Source organism: Mauremys reevesii, linkage group 10 (genome assembly GCF_016161935.1).
Source record: "Mauremys reevesii isolate NIE-2019 linkage group 10, ASM1616193v1, whole genome shotgun sequence".
Taxonomy (NCBI): domain Eukaryota; kingdom Metazoa; phylum Chordata; order Testudines; family Geoemydidae; genus Mauremys; species Mauremys reevesii.
In genome coordinates, this window is record NC_052632.1 from 47,651,612 (window position 1) to 47,668,235 (window position 16,624).

The 16,624-nt window shown below is 48.9% G+C and overlaps 1 protein-coding gene across 7 annotated transcripts in view; it reads right to left on the bottom strand.

Annotated features, from left to right (window-relative positions):
• The window catches only part of CRAMP1 (cramped chromatin regulator homolog 1), a 117,702-nt gene that overhangs the window by 28,115 nt on the left and 72,963 nt on the right, over positions 1-16,624 (bottom strand). For all 7 annotated transcript variants that reach the window (XR_005585658.1, XM_039492486.1, XM_039492485.1 and 4 more), the window contains 2 exons: positions 4,467-4,648; positions 137-211 (listed from right to left, as the gene is read on the bottom strand). Coding sequence is in view for 6 of the 7 variants with exons in the window: in XM_039492486.1 (XP_039348420.1) it covers positions 137-211; positions 4,467-4,648 (257 nt within the window). In the remaining variant the exon portion in view is untranslated. The remainder of the gene's footprint in view (positions 1-136; positions 212-4,466; positions 4,649-16,624) is intronic.

Here is a 16,624-nt window from a genome sequence, read left to right on the forward strand (position 1 = left end):
CCATAAAAGCTTATGCTCAAATAACTTTGTTAGTCTCTAAGGTGCCACAAGTACTTCTCGTTCTTATTATTTTTAGGAAAACCTCACTGACTGTCTACTCAGCAAACAAACTCCAGACTCAGTCAATTTCTCTGACCTGTACCACCAATGGCTTCCGCAGGTGCCTGTTCCGCAATCTCCTTGGTTTTGGCAAGAAGTAGTCTGACTGCATCTGGAGGGGGGAGAGGGGAAGAGAAAGGAAACGTGTTACATAGTATTTTGACCACCCAGTCATGAAAAATTTCTCCCTAAGCTCTGTTGATGAATAATGTATCTATTAAAGACACCAGAAACAAAACAACAGCTCTTTACCAAAACACCGCAGCAAGAAGCTGGGAATGTGCAATGGGATGGATCACTTGATTACCTGTTTTGTTCATTCCCTCTGAAGCACCTGGCATTGGCCACTGTCGGAAGACAGGATACTGGACTAGATGGACCTTTGGTCTGACCCAGTATGACCATTCTTAAGTTTCAAATCAGTCTAAAGTTCTTCATGCCAAAACTACCTGCAAACCATATATACCTCCCTCATCTTTGGTGTATATACAATGTATTGAAAATGTATATTATTCTAAATGCAGGCAGCTTAAAGTTAGACTTCAATGAGGGAAAAGCTCCACCGAACTATGTACACTATGTTTAATTTCCCTAAACTAGAAATTAATACTTTAAGGTCATCTTCCAGGTCTCCGCAGCATTGAAGCAGCTTGGTCCAACTGACAGGGCATTAGACTCGGAATCAGGAGACCTGGGTTCTATTCCTGAATCTGCTACCGACCTGCTGTGAGACTCTGGGCAAGTCACCTCACCTCTACATGCTTCTGCTTTCCCTACTCCCCCATACTTGGAATGTCTATCTACACTTAGGCAGTTTGTGGCAGGCCTAATCTCACTGCGTGTTTGTAGAAGGTCTAGCACAATGGGGCCCTGATCTCTTTTAGAGCCTCTAGGAACTACTCCAATAATGTTTTGTGTCAGGAATACTCATTCTTTTACCAGCTTTATGGGGAGGAAGCTCACTCCCAAAGGAAATGTTTTACTAACTATTCATCTATCATGGTTTGGTATGAGGTTACCTACCTGTTACTGGAGGTTCCTGGAGATGAAGTGGAATACAGATGGTGACCACCCATCTCAAAGAACCTCCAGTTAGAGGTAAGTAACCTCCTCCTCTTCTTCAAGTGATGGTCCCTATTGTATTCCACTGTGGGTGACTGACAAGCAGTACCTATGTAGGAGGAGGGTGTGAGGATGAGGTCAGAAGGGTCGTGTGGAGAACCACCATGTGAAAGGAGTCATCTGCCACCAAGTCCTGCACCAAGGTGTAGTGTGTGGCAAACGTGTGGACAGAACACTCCATGTGGCTGCTCTACATATGTCTATGAGAGGCATATCTTGAAGGGATGCCGTGGTCGTTCCTTCAGCTCTAGTGGAGTGAGTTTGTATCCTCTTGGGGGGGGGGGGGGGAGGCAGATTTGACAGCTGGCAGCAGAAATCCATTTGGAGATTCTCTGGGTGGAGATGGCCTGTCCCCTAATTCTCTCTGCTACCACAACAAACAGTCAAGGGGACTTCCTGATTGTTTTTGTTCTCTGTAGGTAAAAGGTCAAAGCCTGTCAGACACTGAGGGGAGACGTAGAGTCTATGGGTGTGTGGGAAGAAAACAGGTAGGTGAATGGATTGGTTAATACGAAACTGGGAGACCACCTTTGGTAAAAAATAAAATTTCAGGAGTAGGTGCAGAGACTTTATCCTTGAAGAATATTATAAATGGCAGGTCCACCATCATAGTCCTTAGTTCACGAACCCTTCTCGGTTAAGTGATGGCAACAAGGCAGGTGACCTTCATGGAGAGGAGGAACATGGAGCAGGACGGCACTGGCTCAAAGGGGGATTTTGTTAATACTGAAAATACTAGATTCAGGTCCCACTGAGGTGTGATCATTTGTAGAGTGGGAAGGTTCTGATGAGGCCTTTCTAAAATCTATCAGTTAGTGGGTATGTAAAAACTGAGTAACCCTCTGTTGGAGGATGGAACACACTAATTGCCACTAGATAGACTTGCAAGCAGCTGAGAGTGAGACCCGGTATCTTTAGGGACAGAATGTAGTCCAGGATTAGGGAAATCCCTGCAGCTTCTAGAATCACACCTTTATGCTGTGGGACGTTGTGGGGTTCCCATGGCATGGGGCACCATCGGCTCCAGGGAAGGTGAGAAGACAGTTGCTACCATGGTGGTGCATAGGAGTGGTATGGGAAAGGCGATTCTTCCGCAAATTCAGATTCATCCAAAAAAGAAAAAAAGAGGACTGGTTCCAAAGGCAGTACCATTCCAGAAGTGTATAGCATACATGTGAGGGGGCGACAGCCCCTGTACCACAGGCATGTCTTATGGCAGAGATCTGAGTTCCCTGGAGGTGGAAGGACCTGATGGAGGAGGAGACGCTGGGTCCAGTAAAGCAAAGACATTTTGGGGTGCAGCCACAGATCAGGATCTCCCTGGCAGAAGGGACACTACACTCATTTTTGGCTGCCAGTACTGGTGCTTTACTGGTGCCGGAGGGTCTCATGTTTTGTGAGGTGCTAGAGATGGTGATACCAAGTGGTCCACTGCCTGGAACCAGTGTTCTCACTGTTTACAGGTCTTCTTGTGCCTGTGGAATATAGAACATATGTTGTCCCCTTGGGCTGATCTGGTAGAAGGAATGTTTCTTTAAGGTAAGATTTGGAGGAAAATTTAATCCCATGCTTATGGGAGTGCTTCCTAATCTCCTGTATAGGCCCCTGACATAAGCTCTGTGGGGGTGGCTCCGCCATTACCGGAGTTAGATGTAGTAGCAGCAGGAGGCGCACTCCTTACTGATTCTGGCAGATGTATGGGGGATTCTCCAGCCTGGGTCTCATGGCCTTCTCCAGGAGATACTTCTGGAGACAAAAATGCTTGATCTTCTCTGCTATAGCTGGGAAAAAGACTGACAAACACTGCACCTAGCTGCAATGAGAGCTTCTTCCAGGCTGTAGAGACAGCATTGGCGGTCATCGCTGACTGAGAAGAAGGATTGCAGGCAGGAGGTGCAGTTTGAAATGCTAAATGAGGTATAGGGGGCGTGGGGCTGGGGGAAGTTGCTGACCTCTATTCTGAACTGTTAAAACTACAACTAAAACTGAAAACTATGTACAATTAAAGGTATTAGAGCTGCATCAGAGATGACAACACTGGAGGTTCCAACCCAGACCACGTGGTGGTCAGAAAGAACTGGAGATGCGGTCAGTCTGCCGTGACTTTTATCACCTCAAACAGAAGCACAAGGTGAATCAGCGTGCATGTGTAGATCAACGGACACTTCTTTCAAATTCTCCGACTGTGGGTGCATGTGTAACCCACAGTGGAATACAACAGGGACCATCACTCGAAGAAGAACAAGTAGTTATTGAGTCAACAAAGCTTGATGGGATATTTCAAACTTTGATAAACAAAGAGAGATATCAATTAGTTTTTCTACATGTGTAACTAAGACAGAACTTTGGCTTCAACTGGTGAACTTTAATTAGCAAAGTGCCAGTAAGATGGCATTCTGGCTTTCAAGCTGGTGTAGCTTTGAAGCTTAGCTGTACGCTCAAGCACCTGACAAGCTTCTTCCAGTGTAAGGTCAGGTCTGAACACTGCTGGAGGCATTTCTTCATAAGGAAGACTATGCTTTTTAATATTCAAATCAGTAGTTCTTGGATCAGTAGGATTTCAATCCCCACCAGCTGGGTCAGGCTCCAGCATGCTACATTTTTTGTTCACTGGTCTCTGTAAGAGGGCGTGCCTGCCTGTAGTGCCCCCTGCTGGCCAAGTGTGGCTCTGTAGAGGCCTGTCTCAATTTCCCCTTCTTTCAGGACTCAAACTCCACACAGGCTCTCTCATGGCTAACACCGACCTTGCTTCAGACTGGTTGAATAACAAAACAGTTCACAGAAATTCTCAAAGTCCCACAATAAAGTCCATCACCACAACACTTAAGTTCATATTCAGCCAGTTCCGGAGCTCTTCTGTTCCAGTCTGGTCTCCACCAAACAGCCACTCCCTGCCCTTCCTAGCTGGAGCTCAGCCTTCTTCAATTCTCTTTTTCTCTGGATCAGAAAAATCAGCAGGCAACCCCTCTTTGGGCTCTCTTGGCCCTTCCCTGGTTACTCTGGGTCTCCTGTGGGAGCCTCCTGTTCTCCACAGCCTCTGCCACATCTTCTTCCTCTAGCTGCACCCTTACCTCTCTGGGTTGAGACACATCTGTGGGTAGCCCATCTTCCCCTGCTGCTGTCTCCCCTTATAAGGCCCAGGTGCCATCCCTTAAACCCAATTGGGCAGCAGGTAATCAGTCAGAGGTGTACTGGACCCTGCTCCCTCTTAAAGGTGCCAATCACCCTGCAACAGTTTCACTTACACTAATCGTGTCCAAGTGCTGTCGGAAGGTCAGTTCTGCTTCCTTGCTAGGCAAGAACAGCTTTCCATGTCGGCTATTGGGTGGTAGAGTCGTGGGAACTGCAAAGAGCCCACCGTCTGCATCAGCTCCTCCAGAACTTGAGGGATCAGCCGCCAAGAGAGGTCTAGGGGGGTTCCTCAAACCTGGAAGATTTTAATCAGCCATTTAGCAAAATAAAAACTAAGGGAATTCTATTTAGTAGATGGAAAATAGGACTGGGAGTCAGGACTCCTGGATTATATTCCTGGCTCTGCTACTGACTGACTCACTGTGAGACGTTGGACAACTCACAGTCTTCGTGCTTCAGTCTCCGCATCTATACAATGAGGATACACTTCTCTACTTCACAGTGATATTGTGACTCATTCATTTGCTTTGAGATCTTTGGATGAAAGGCATTAACAAAAAGCAACACATTAATACAGACACTGACATCTATGGATCTGATTCAGAGTTTCACACGACTATACTGAGAAGTGTATCTTTTATATTTGCTGAAACAGTTGAGGGTGGGTTTCCCAAATGGTAGATGTACATGACTGACACTTTCACTAGCAAAAGGAGTGTAATGCAAATATGGGCGCAGTGTCCAAAGACTCTGTATTGTTTATTTCTGGTTCAGATTGATACTGTATTTGAAAAAACTAAAGTATGAAATATAGTTGAACAACAAGGTAAATACAAAGGTACAATCCCTATGTAAGTTTCTGATTACAGTAAATTGAGAGACCATTGCTCAGTTCACTAGAAACATCCTGCCACTATTCCCAGAGGTACGAGGCAATAGATTTTTGCATAATTAAATAAGGTTATGATGGTTTAGTGAGAACTTCATTTTTTGAAAATTAAGTGGAAAATATCTTGGTTTGGACAACAATGCAATGTCACACTCCAAGCAGCCAATCAATTTTGAAAACACACTGGCTGAAATCCAATATTGCTAATATGCTATGGCGACAGCTGGAAAGTGTGTGAAATTTACATTGTGCATATAAAATTGGGTTTCTATATAACAGTTTATTATAATGCATAATACTTTACTTAAAGAGTGCTTTGAAGAACATTAACCCTGACTTATCTAGTTTGCAGTGGATATGTTTTCCCCATTTTACAGATGCGGACACTCAGATACATATGAGATAAATGCATAGGGCCATATTTCAAATGAGCTCAGCACCCAGGTGCTCTAGCCCTTTTGAAACAATAACTACAATCGTGGATGCTGAACTCTCCTGAGAAATCTATTTCAAGATTTTGAAGAGCTACTGAGCAACACAATTCCCATTGACGTCAACGAGACAGTTTAAAAAAACCCAAAAAACTCCAACAATTCATAGTAATTTGGTTAAGGCCACACAAATCAGTGGCAGTGGTGGGACTGTGTTCAGTTAACTAGGCCACACCATCCTTTCTAAAAATCACCTAGAGGTTCTGGTTACAAACCAGGAGAGCAAAGCCCACATGGTTTGCGATGCTAGTAGTTACCAATTTTTATTTGGTAAAAAGAGTTAAACAAAATTGACAGCAGAAGGTATTTTCTTATATAAAGCAGTAAAAAGCGGTATCAAATGTACAAAGACAGACACTATTCAGTGGATGCAATATAGTTTTTGGGATCAAATTTAATTTTGTTTAAACTTTCTAGTTCACACTGTATCTCTCCTACTGTTCTGCCTGTTTTTCCCCAGCAGTGTACAATCCCCTTTTTCCTCATCCTGGCCTCCTTTGCTGCTGCTCTGAAGCTGTCTGTTAGTCGAGGCTTTCAATTCCCCTTAGCGTGTGCACAAGCTGGCTTTTAAACTGTTACTGTCTGTTGGAAAAGCTAACTCAATTTAGCTGTAAGAAGTTAGAAGTCAGAAAGGCTCAGGATAAAAAGCACTGTGAGAAACCACAGCTAGAAGGTTCATTTCTAAAAACCTGACCATTTATTTTCTGGCAGCCATTCTACTGCAGACTTTTAATAGCACTTTATGCACGGATGAGATGGAGTTTGTTACTGTGTATTAACAAAGTTATGATCCAGACCACTGAAAATACATCTTAGATTTACTATCTGGGAGTAATTTCCAAATTCAGCACCCAGATCAATGCTACTAAGAACCATACTGATAGTGTGAAAAACTACTTAAATTCAAGTTATGATTTTACATTATTTTCACCTTAGTGAGTAAAATCCTGTAACATAAGAGTGGCACTATATCTCTATATGTTGTGATTAACAGGTGTGAATGATGCAGGCTAACATACAATTATCTCTTACTATTCATGTGAACATGAAGCTACATAGAAGCAGGCACCTTTTTTTTTTATTTCTAAGGAACAGATATACAATGTAATATCTCAATTAGAGCTGTGTGAATACTGGATTTTCTGTTTCACTGGCAGGAACACCATTTCAGATTTTGGTAGGAGGCGCAACTTTAACCATGATTCCAGGGGCTACTTAGGCACCTGAAAACTTACTTTGCAGATGATAGGTATAGTGCTCCTGTCAGCTAATTTCTAAGTTAACTCCTATATAAAGAAAGAAAATTAAATAAATATCTGACATCTTGTGGCTAGTCACTTAAGGGACACTGCTTAACATTGGAATAGATCATTTCACTTTTGGAAACATCCTACTAGAAGGCCTGGTGATTTTATACTGCAGCTGCATGGGGCTCTAGGGGTGTTACCAAAGGCCTGGTCTATACTGGGGCGGGGGGCGGGGAGGAGAAGAGATCGATCCAAGTTATGCAACTTCAGCTATGTTAATAATGTAGCTGAAGTCTTAGATCTACTCACCGTGGTGTCTTCACTGCGGTGAGTCGACTGCTGCCACTCCCCTGTCGACTCTGCCTGCACATCTCGCGGCAGCGGAGTACAAGAGTTGACAGGAAAGCGTTCGGGGGTCAATTTATCGCATCTAGACTAGACGCAATAAATCAACCCCTGTTGGATCAATCACTGCCCCCCCCTCCCCCCCGCCCCGGCCAGTAGTACAGACATACTCCAACTACAAATAAAAATAGGCTACAAATTGACTATAAACAGGAGTGAAACTGACACTTTTGTCACTTTCACTTTGGTTTAAAGGCTAGTTATTTTCCAGAAGGCTCTTAAAACACAGCACTACAGTGATTGAGTTGCAGTTCTCACAGGAGAATATTTAAAATCAAACACCAAGAGAATTCCACCTTTTAAATTTGAGGAAAAAAATTGAGCCTTATTATTTAGAGAGTTTGTGTGTGCGTATTTATATATATATATATTTTTAAGTACCTCTTTGTTTGGAAGCTGTGCCTCAGTTCCCATTACTGTAACATGGGAATAATAATACTTGCGTGTCTGCCGTATCGAATTGTAAGGAAGATTATTAGAGAGATCTGTGGGACAGGAACTGGGCCTTCTTAATGGTCTGCATGGTGCTTAGCACAATGAGGGACTCCTACTGATTAAGGTCTTTGGGCACTACTGTAACATTAGTCCGCTTGTCATAAACAGATAGTTAAGGGTTAAAGTCTCTTTTACCTGTAAAGGGTTAACAAGCTCAGTAACCTGATGGATACCTGACCAGAGGACCAATCAAGGGACAGGATAATTTCAAATCTCTGTGGAGGGAAGTCTTTGTCTGTGTCCTTTGTTTGGCTTGTAGTCTCTTTTTGGATTTAAGAGAGGCCAGTCATATCCTTCAAGTTCTCCAAGTTTCCTGAAATAGTCTCTTCTATTCAATATAGTGAGTATTAGTTAAAAAGGCGGATTAGTCTTTTGAGTTGCTTTCTGTATTTGCAATTGTGTGTTTGCTGGATAAATTCTTTATTCCTGTTTGTTACTTTGATTATTCTGAGGAGGAGGGAGGGGGAAGTCTCTCCAGATTTATAAGTCAGACCCTGTGATATTTTCCATCCTGGTATTACAGAGATAGTGTACTTTCTTTCTTTCTTTAATAAAATCTTTTCTTTTTTAGAACTTGATTGATTTCTTCCCTTGTTTGGATTTTCAGGGGAAGGAGAGGGGGGAAAAGTGAATCCCTCTTTGTTTGATTCAAGGAGTTTGAATCAAGGTATTTTTCCCAAGGACTAAGGGAAGGGGAGGGGGAAAAGTGAATCCCTCTTTGTTTGATTCAAGGAGTTTGAATCAAGGTATCTCTCCCAAGGACAAGGGGAGGGGGAAGAAGGTGGGGGAAATGGATTATTTCCCTTTGTGCTGAGATTCAAGGTGTTTGGATCTGTGTTCCCCAGGAAAAGTTTTTGGGGGAACAGGGAGTGTGTCAGACACTTAAAACTTGACTGGTGGCAGCAAGAACCAGATCTAAACTAGAATTTTAGTTTAGAGAAGTCCATGCAGGTCCCCATCTTGTGAACGCTAAAGTTCAAAGTGGGGAATAAACCTATGACATGGTAGGCAGTGGTGGGGTGGTATTAAGAACCAGGAGCCATTGAGAGCTATTCTTTCCCTCTAGAGCAGGGAGGCAGCCTGAGAAGAGGGGAGGGTAGAGGTATTCAGTTTCTAACGAGGTATTGTTAGAAGGAGTTTCCAGCTGGGCTAAGTTGGAGGTAAAAGTTTTCTAACAGGCTTTGTTAGAGAGAGATTTTTTTTTCTTTTTCTTTCTGGTTGCTTGAAAAAGCAGCTTGGGAGAAAGGAAGTGTAAGGTTTTCTAGCAGGCTTGTTAGGAAGGACCCCCACTGAGAGGGCATTAGCAGATTGCTAGAGACAAGTTACCAAACCAGATTTTCTAGTTTCTTGTGAGCCAGCAAACAGTCAGTAAAACACCATTTGCAAATGAAAAGTTTTGTTTCTTTTTATTCAGTCGTGAATAGAAAGGGTAGGAATTTGTAAACCAAGCAACTGAACCAAGCAACACAGTTCACTGACTGCAGAGGGGTGTGGCCAGCACCAGAAGGCACAAACATGAGTAGCAGTGACACAGTTGACAAACTAGAACTTGCTAGGATGCAGATAGAACTAATTAATGCAGAAATGGCCAGGGAGGAAGCTGCCCAAAAGAGAGAGATGGAGAAACAAAAAGCCAAAGAGGGTGACCACAAGAGAGAGCTGGAGAAGCAAGAGGCTGACCACAGGAGGGCATTGGAGCTCCAGAGGGAGGCCCACCAGCAGGCCCTGGAATTAGCAAGAGCTAACCCACATGTTCCAGCCAACCCTAACAATCCTTCTCCAGGCACTGTTCCCCATCCCAAGAAATTTCCCACCTACATGGCAGGTGAGGACACTGAGGCCTTCTTGAAAAATTTTAAAAGGACCTGCCATGGGTACAGCATCCCTGAAGACCAGTACAAGCACTGGTCAGGAAAGTGGACTTTTGCTGTCTATGACAATTATTCCATCCCCATGCTACTGGGGGAAGACTTGGCCAACCATGTGGAGCTGGCCAAGAGGGGGGGAGTGGTCACCCGCAGTCAGGCCAAACAAGCTTCCACTCCCATCCCTGTTCCTGAGCCGTCCACCGGGGCCCCATCTGTGTTACCAGAGACCCAGACAGAGGTGGTGGAACCGGAGCCCATGCCAACAACTACAGCAGCCATAGTACATCCAGTCCCAGAACCGGAACTGGAAGAGCAACCAGCGGCAGAACCATTGCCGGCACTGACGCCAGCGCTTGCAAACCCGTCGCCAACCCCATCGCCAGAGGGCGCCAGCGGGCCTGAACTGGCAGAAGCAGTAGACAACTCTACCCAAGAGGCTCAGCCAGAGCCTGAAATATCACCTAGTGCACCAGCGGAGAGCGGTCCGCAGTCAACGGAAACAACCTCATCACCTACATCGCTTCCAGAGGGACCCAGCCAAAGTCCACAGTCTACGGAGGAACTGGTGTCTCCGGCCTCAAGGGAACAGTTCCAGACTGAGCAGGAAGCCGATGACAGCCTTAAAAAAGCTTGGGCGGCGGCACGGAGCAACCCACCACCTCTCAACTCCTCTAACCAAAACCGGTTTGTTGAAGAACAAGGACTTTTATATAAGGAGATTCTTTCTGGTGGACACCAGGAAGGCAGGCATCCTCAAAAACAGTTGGTAGTTCTTATCTGGTGAGCAGGATGTCGGTGGAGGACAGGTCAATCTCTGTGTTGGCCAGCAGTGCAGCCTTCATCCCCCACGAGCTCAGCACTGCTGGCAGAATTTTCAGCATTGCATGGACACACACCTGTCCTTGAAGCTGCAACTGCCAGTGGTCAAGATGGCTGTGGACCAGAAGGGTCTGTCCGCAGTCTCCTCCCAGGGAGAGCCAGGGAGAGGTGAGGGTGCTCCCTGCTACTCTGAGAGCAAACTGACCCCCACTCTTCTTCAGCTCCCCCTCCCTCAGGATCCTTGCCCCAGAGACCGTTTCCCCTCAGCTGCTCCTCCCACACTCACTGCTCACCCCCTCCCTCAGGGCCTGCCATGGGTACAGCATCAACAACTACAGCAGCCATAGTACAGCAGCCATAGTAGTGGAAGATGAGTCCTATGCTCTCATCTCTCCTTTCCCCTGGTGATTGACTCCCCTTTCCCACCCCACTGCCCCCATTTCTCTTTTCACTAACAAAAAGGTATAGAGTTAGACCTATAAAATTGCTGGGCTGTTTCCTGAATATTAAAATACACGTCTGCAAACAAATGCAATGAAGATTTAAACTAAGATGAAATTGCTACATATTACTCTATAATGAGAAACACACAGAGCCTTAAGTACTGTGTTTTATAGCATTAATTAAATTGCTCATACGGCACTGGCATTACAATAATGATATAAAAATGCTGTTTGTTCCAGTAACCTTGACACCTTCATGGCCTGTTCTGCGTGATGACAAAAGCAACTAGACTGAGAACAATGACATTAAAATTCTCTGTCCACACAGTTGTGGCTGACAAGTGACTAACTATCCCCTCTAGTGGGATAAGAAGGTAATTCATGCTCATTCAATATTCCAACTCAGTAGAATGACACAGGAATGTCTCATTTTAAATGTTGTTTTACCTGATCTTAACCAACATACTACTTCTTATTCTTCTTCGAGTGATTGCTCCTATGCATTCCAGTTAGGTGTGTGCGCGCGCTGCGTGCACGCTCGTTGGAAGATTTTTACCCTAGCAACACTCGGTGGGTTGGCTGGGCGCCCCCTGGAGTGGCACTGCTATAGCGCTAGATATATACCCCAGCCGACCCGTCCGCTCCTCAGTTCTTTCTTACCGCCCGTGACGGTCATTGGAACAGTGGAGTGCATAGTTGTCCTCCACAGCCCTAGCTTCTCACTGTTTTCTTTCTCATACTTGTTGTATATAGTTCTTAAAATATAGTTAGATTAGTTTAAAAAGTTTGTTGTACTTAGTGTTAGTTAGTTAGGGGAAATCGAGGGGCTAAGCCCTTCTTTTTCTCAACCCGGTGCGGGCTCATGCCCAAGGCACCGGGATTTAAGCCGTGCTCGGCCTGCCAGCAGCCGATGCCGATTGGAGACCCCCACGATTCCTGCCTGCGGTGCTTAGGAAAGTCTCATCTAGCAGATAAGTGCCACATTTGCAAGTCCTTTAAGCCAAGGACAAAAAAGAAGTGGGACTTTCGTTTGAAGCAGCTCCTGATGGAGTCGGCACTTAGCCCTGTGGTGCCGACACCGGCCGCTCCACAGACCTCTTCGGTGCGGAGCTCTCCAGCGGTTCCTGGCCGTTCCGGTACCGAGGCCACGACGAAGCAGCAGCCAGCACCGGCCCCCCGGCACTGTTCCCTCTCTCCCTCAAGGAAACGTAAGGCTGCACAGACGTCCTCCAAGGTCTCTGCTTCAGGACCTCTCGCCCGACCTCTGGCACCGACTCCGACAGCGCATCTACCGGGCGCTGTACCGTTGACTCCGGCACCGCAAGGGCCATCGAGTCCGGTACCTCCTTGCTCCCCGGTGCATACCGCGGTCGAGCTCGCTCTCCCATCGACACCTGAAACCTTCTCGACGGCGAGAGAGCTGATAGAGTTGACGGAACCAACGCATCCTCAACCCCCGGCACCGCCGGTGCGGGTTGTTAAGTCAGCGGGCAAGCCAGCTGTAATGAGGACTCCTTCCCCTGACAGGCAGGACAGACGGTACTCCAGGTCCCTGTCCCGGAGACGTTCACGTTCCCGCCGCTCCAGATCTCGGCACCGCTCGCAGTCCCGGTACCGCTCTCCATCACGGTACCGGTCGTACTCGCGGAGACGATCCCGGTCCCCTGACAGGCGCTATCGGCACCGATCCGGCTCTCGGTACCGTTCCCGGTACCGGTCCTCCCACAGCCGATCCCACCGTCGGGACTCGAGATCCCGGTCGACCTCCCGGCACCGGCACTGTCGATGGTCCCGGTCTCATTCCCGGCACCACGAAGGCCGGCACCATTCCCCGGCACCGTCCAGGGACAGACCGGCGGCGTCGACGACACAGTCACACAGCCTCTCTGCACCGCCATGGCCTTCGAGACAGCCATCTGTCTCTTCTCAGGCCGACAGCGCAGCTGATCAGCGCACCGAGCCTCAAGGGCAAGACCAGGGACCTCCTCAATGGGGCTTCTGGACTCCATGGGCCTACCATGAGACTCAAGGAGTGCCCTTTTCCACTCAGCGCTCCAGGACATCCGACCACAGGGTGCCTGAGGCTACGGTCAGCAGACCTACTCCCACAGCCGTGGTAGAGGGGCCGCTGACATCCGTAGATGCGGAGCATCCCCCCGTCGAGGAGGCCCCGCAGCAGCTTGCTGAACCCCCACAGGATACTCTGGTCCTGGGCCTGTCATCCTCTTCCTCCCCGGATGAGGCGGTGGCAGTGGCGTCCGCCTCGGGCCCTCCCCCGATCGACCTTCGGGCCCATCAGGACTTGTTGCAACGGGTGGCCCAAAACATAAATCTGCCAGTTGAGGAGGTGGCAGAAGACGACAACCCTGTCGTCAACATAATCGGAGCGGATGCGCCTCTTCGTGTAGCCCTGCCCTTTATCCGCACTATCCAGCGGAATGCGGACACTGTTTGGCAGTCACCAGCTTCCATCCCTCCGACCGCTCGGGGGGTGGAAAGAAAATACTCGGTCCCGTCCAAGGGATACGAGTACCTATACACACACCCAGCTCCATGCTCCTTGGTGGTCCAGTCGGTTAACGACCGTGAGCGACATGGCCAACAAGCGCCAGTGCCTAAATCCAAAGAAGCGCGGCGCATGGACCTTTTGGGCCGTAAGGTCTATTCGGCCAGTGGCCTCCAGTTAAGAGTTGGCAACCAACTGGCTCTCCTCAGCAGGTACACCTATAACACCTTGGTGTCCCTCTCGAAGTTCTCTGAGCTTGTGCCATCCGACTCCCGACCTGAGTTCACGGCCCTGGTTGAGGAGGGTAAGAAAGCGTCCCGATTGGTCCTCCAAGCCTCTCTGGACTCTGCAGATTCGAGAGCCAGGACTTTGGCCTCTGGAGTGACCATGAGGAGAATTTCGTGGCTTCAGGCCTCCACGTTGCCACCGGAGGTCCAACACACCATCCAGAACTTGCCATTTGATGGCCAGGGTCTCTTTTCTGAAAAGACAGACTCAAGGCTGCAGACCCTTAAAGATGGTCGAATCACGATTCGCTCCCTGGGCATGCATACGCCGGTTACCCAGAGGAGGTCCTTCCGGCCACAGCCGTACCGCCCATTCAACCAGCCCAGACTGCGGCCGGATAACAGGCGCCGGGGCAGAGTGAACTGGCGCAGACAGTCGGGTAATCAGGGAAACCAGTTCCAACTGCCCTTGAAGCCTACTTCAGGGCCCAAACAGAACTTTTGATGGGACGCCCGAGGACGGCCCACCAGTTTCTTTACCGGATCCTTCCCCGTTGTTTTCCAACCGTCTCTCCCAGTTCCTACCGGCTTGGTCCCAGATAACATCCAACAGCCGGGTACTTCGCACGGTGGAGTTTGGTTACCACCTCCAGTTTGTTTCGCCCCCTCCCTCCCACCCACCCTACCCGACCCTCTTCAGGGACCCCTCTCACGAGCAATTCCTCTTGCAAGAGGTCGAGACTCTGTTGAGTTTGGGTGCCATAGAGGAGGTGCCGGAAGGCATGCGGGGCAGGGGGTTTTATTCCCGATATTTCCTAATCCCCAAGGCGAAGGGAGGTCTGCGACCAATCCTCGACCTCTGAGAGCTCAACAGATTTCTGGTCAAGCTCAAGTTCCGCATGGTCACCCTGGGGACCATTATCCCCTCCCTGGATCCGGGAGACTGGTTTGCCGCCCTCGACATGAAGGACGTGTATTTCCATATCACGATTTACTCTCCTCATCGACGCTACCTGCACTTTGTCGTCAACCGCCAGCACTACCAGTTTACGGTGCTCCCCTTCGGCCTTTCCACGGCACCGAGGGTCTTCACCAAGTGCATGGCGGTGGTTGCCGCGGCCCTTCGCCGTCGCCGAATACATGTGTACCCGTATCTCGACGACTGGCTGTTCCACGGAACGTCCCAGAAGCTCGTAGCGCAACAAATGGCCGAGGTCATAGGCCTATTTCAACACCTAGGCCTTATGATCAACGCCGAGAAGTCTACCTTGGCTCCAACGCAGAGGATAGACTTCATCGGCGCGGTCCTGGACTCCAATCTAGCCAGGGGCCTGCCTCCCTCTGCCTCAGCACCAGTCCATGACTGCCATCATCCACAGCATGCAGTCCTTCCCGACGACAACGGTGCGCACCTGCCTCAGCCTCCTAGGCCACATGGCGGTGTGCACTTTCGTGACCCTATACGCGAAGCTCCGCCTTCGCACCTTTCAATCTTGGTTGGCGTCGGTTTACCGCCCGCACAGGGATTCTATAGACACGGTGGTCACGATCCCGAAGTCGGCCCTCGAGTCGCTCAACTGGTGGTTGGACCCAGGGGTGGTGTGCGCTGGAGTCCCGTTCCGCCCCCCTCACCCCTCCATCACTCTGACTACGGACCCCTCGGCCATGGGGTGGGGTGCGCACCTCGGCGGCCTACACACCCAGGGCCTCTGGTCACCCCGCGAGCTGACCCTCCACATCAACGTCAGGGAACTGCGAGCGGTTCGCTTGGTGTGTCAGACTTTTCGCTCCCACCTCCAAGGTCGCCGCGTGTCCGTCTTCACAGACAACACGACAGCGATGTTCTACATCAACAAGCAGGGCGGAGCACGTTCCTCCCTGCTTTGCACGGAAGCGATGCAACTGTGGGACTTTTGCATAGCCCACTCTATACACATAGTAGCATCATTTCTCCCGGGAGTGCAGAACACGCTGGCAGACCGTCTCAGCAGGTCTTTCCTTTCCCACGAGTGGTCGATTCATCCAGATGTGGTCCACACAATTTTCCAGAGGTGGGGTTTTCCCCGAATAGACCTTTTTGCCTCCAGAGAGAACAGGAAATGCCATCTGTTCTGCTCTTACCAGGGCAGCTCCCACGGCTCCCTCTCGGACGCATTCCTCCTCCCGTGGACGGATCACATACAGTATATGCCTTCCCTCTGTTCCCCCTTGTGCATCGGGTCCTGCTCAAGCTCCAGAGGGACAGAGCCCGCCTCATTCTCATTGCTCCGGCGTGGCCGAGACAGCACTGGTACACCCTGCTGTTCGATCTCTCAGTAGCGGATCCTATTCCCCTCCCGTTATGGCCGGACCTCATAACACAGGACTTCGGCAGGCTTCGCCACCCAGACCTGCAGTCCCTCCACCTGACGGCTTGGCTCCTGCGTGGCTAACCCGAGCGGAGCGGGACTGTTCCGCTGCAGTGCAGCAGGTGCTGCTGGAGACCAGGAAGCCTTCCACTCGGTCGACTTACCTCACCAAGTGGAAGTGTTTCGCACTCTGGTGTAATCAGAAAGGTCTCAACCCTCTCCTCATACCTATTCCCAAGATCCTGGACTCTCTCTGGTCCCTCAAGGAGCAAGGCCTTGCTATCTCCTCCTTGAAGGTGCACCTGGCGGCAATTTCCGCCTTTAGGCCCAGCATTGGGGAACGTTCCGTCTTCTCCAATCATATGGTTTCCCATTTTCTTAAGGGGCTAGAATGCTTATACCCTCCAGTACGGCGCCCAACTCCTACCTGGGATTTGAACTTGGTCTTAGCCAAGCTTATGGGAGCCCCCTTTGAGCCCTTGGCCACGTGTTCCCTTCTCTACTTGTCCTGGAAAACGGCCTTCCTCGTCGCG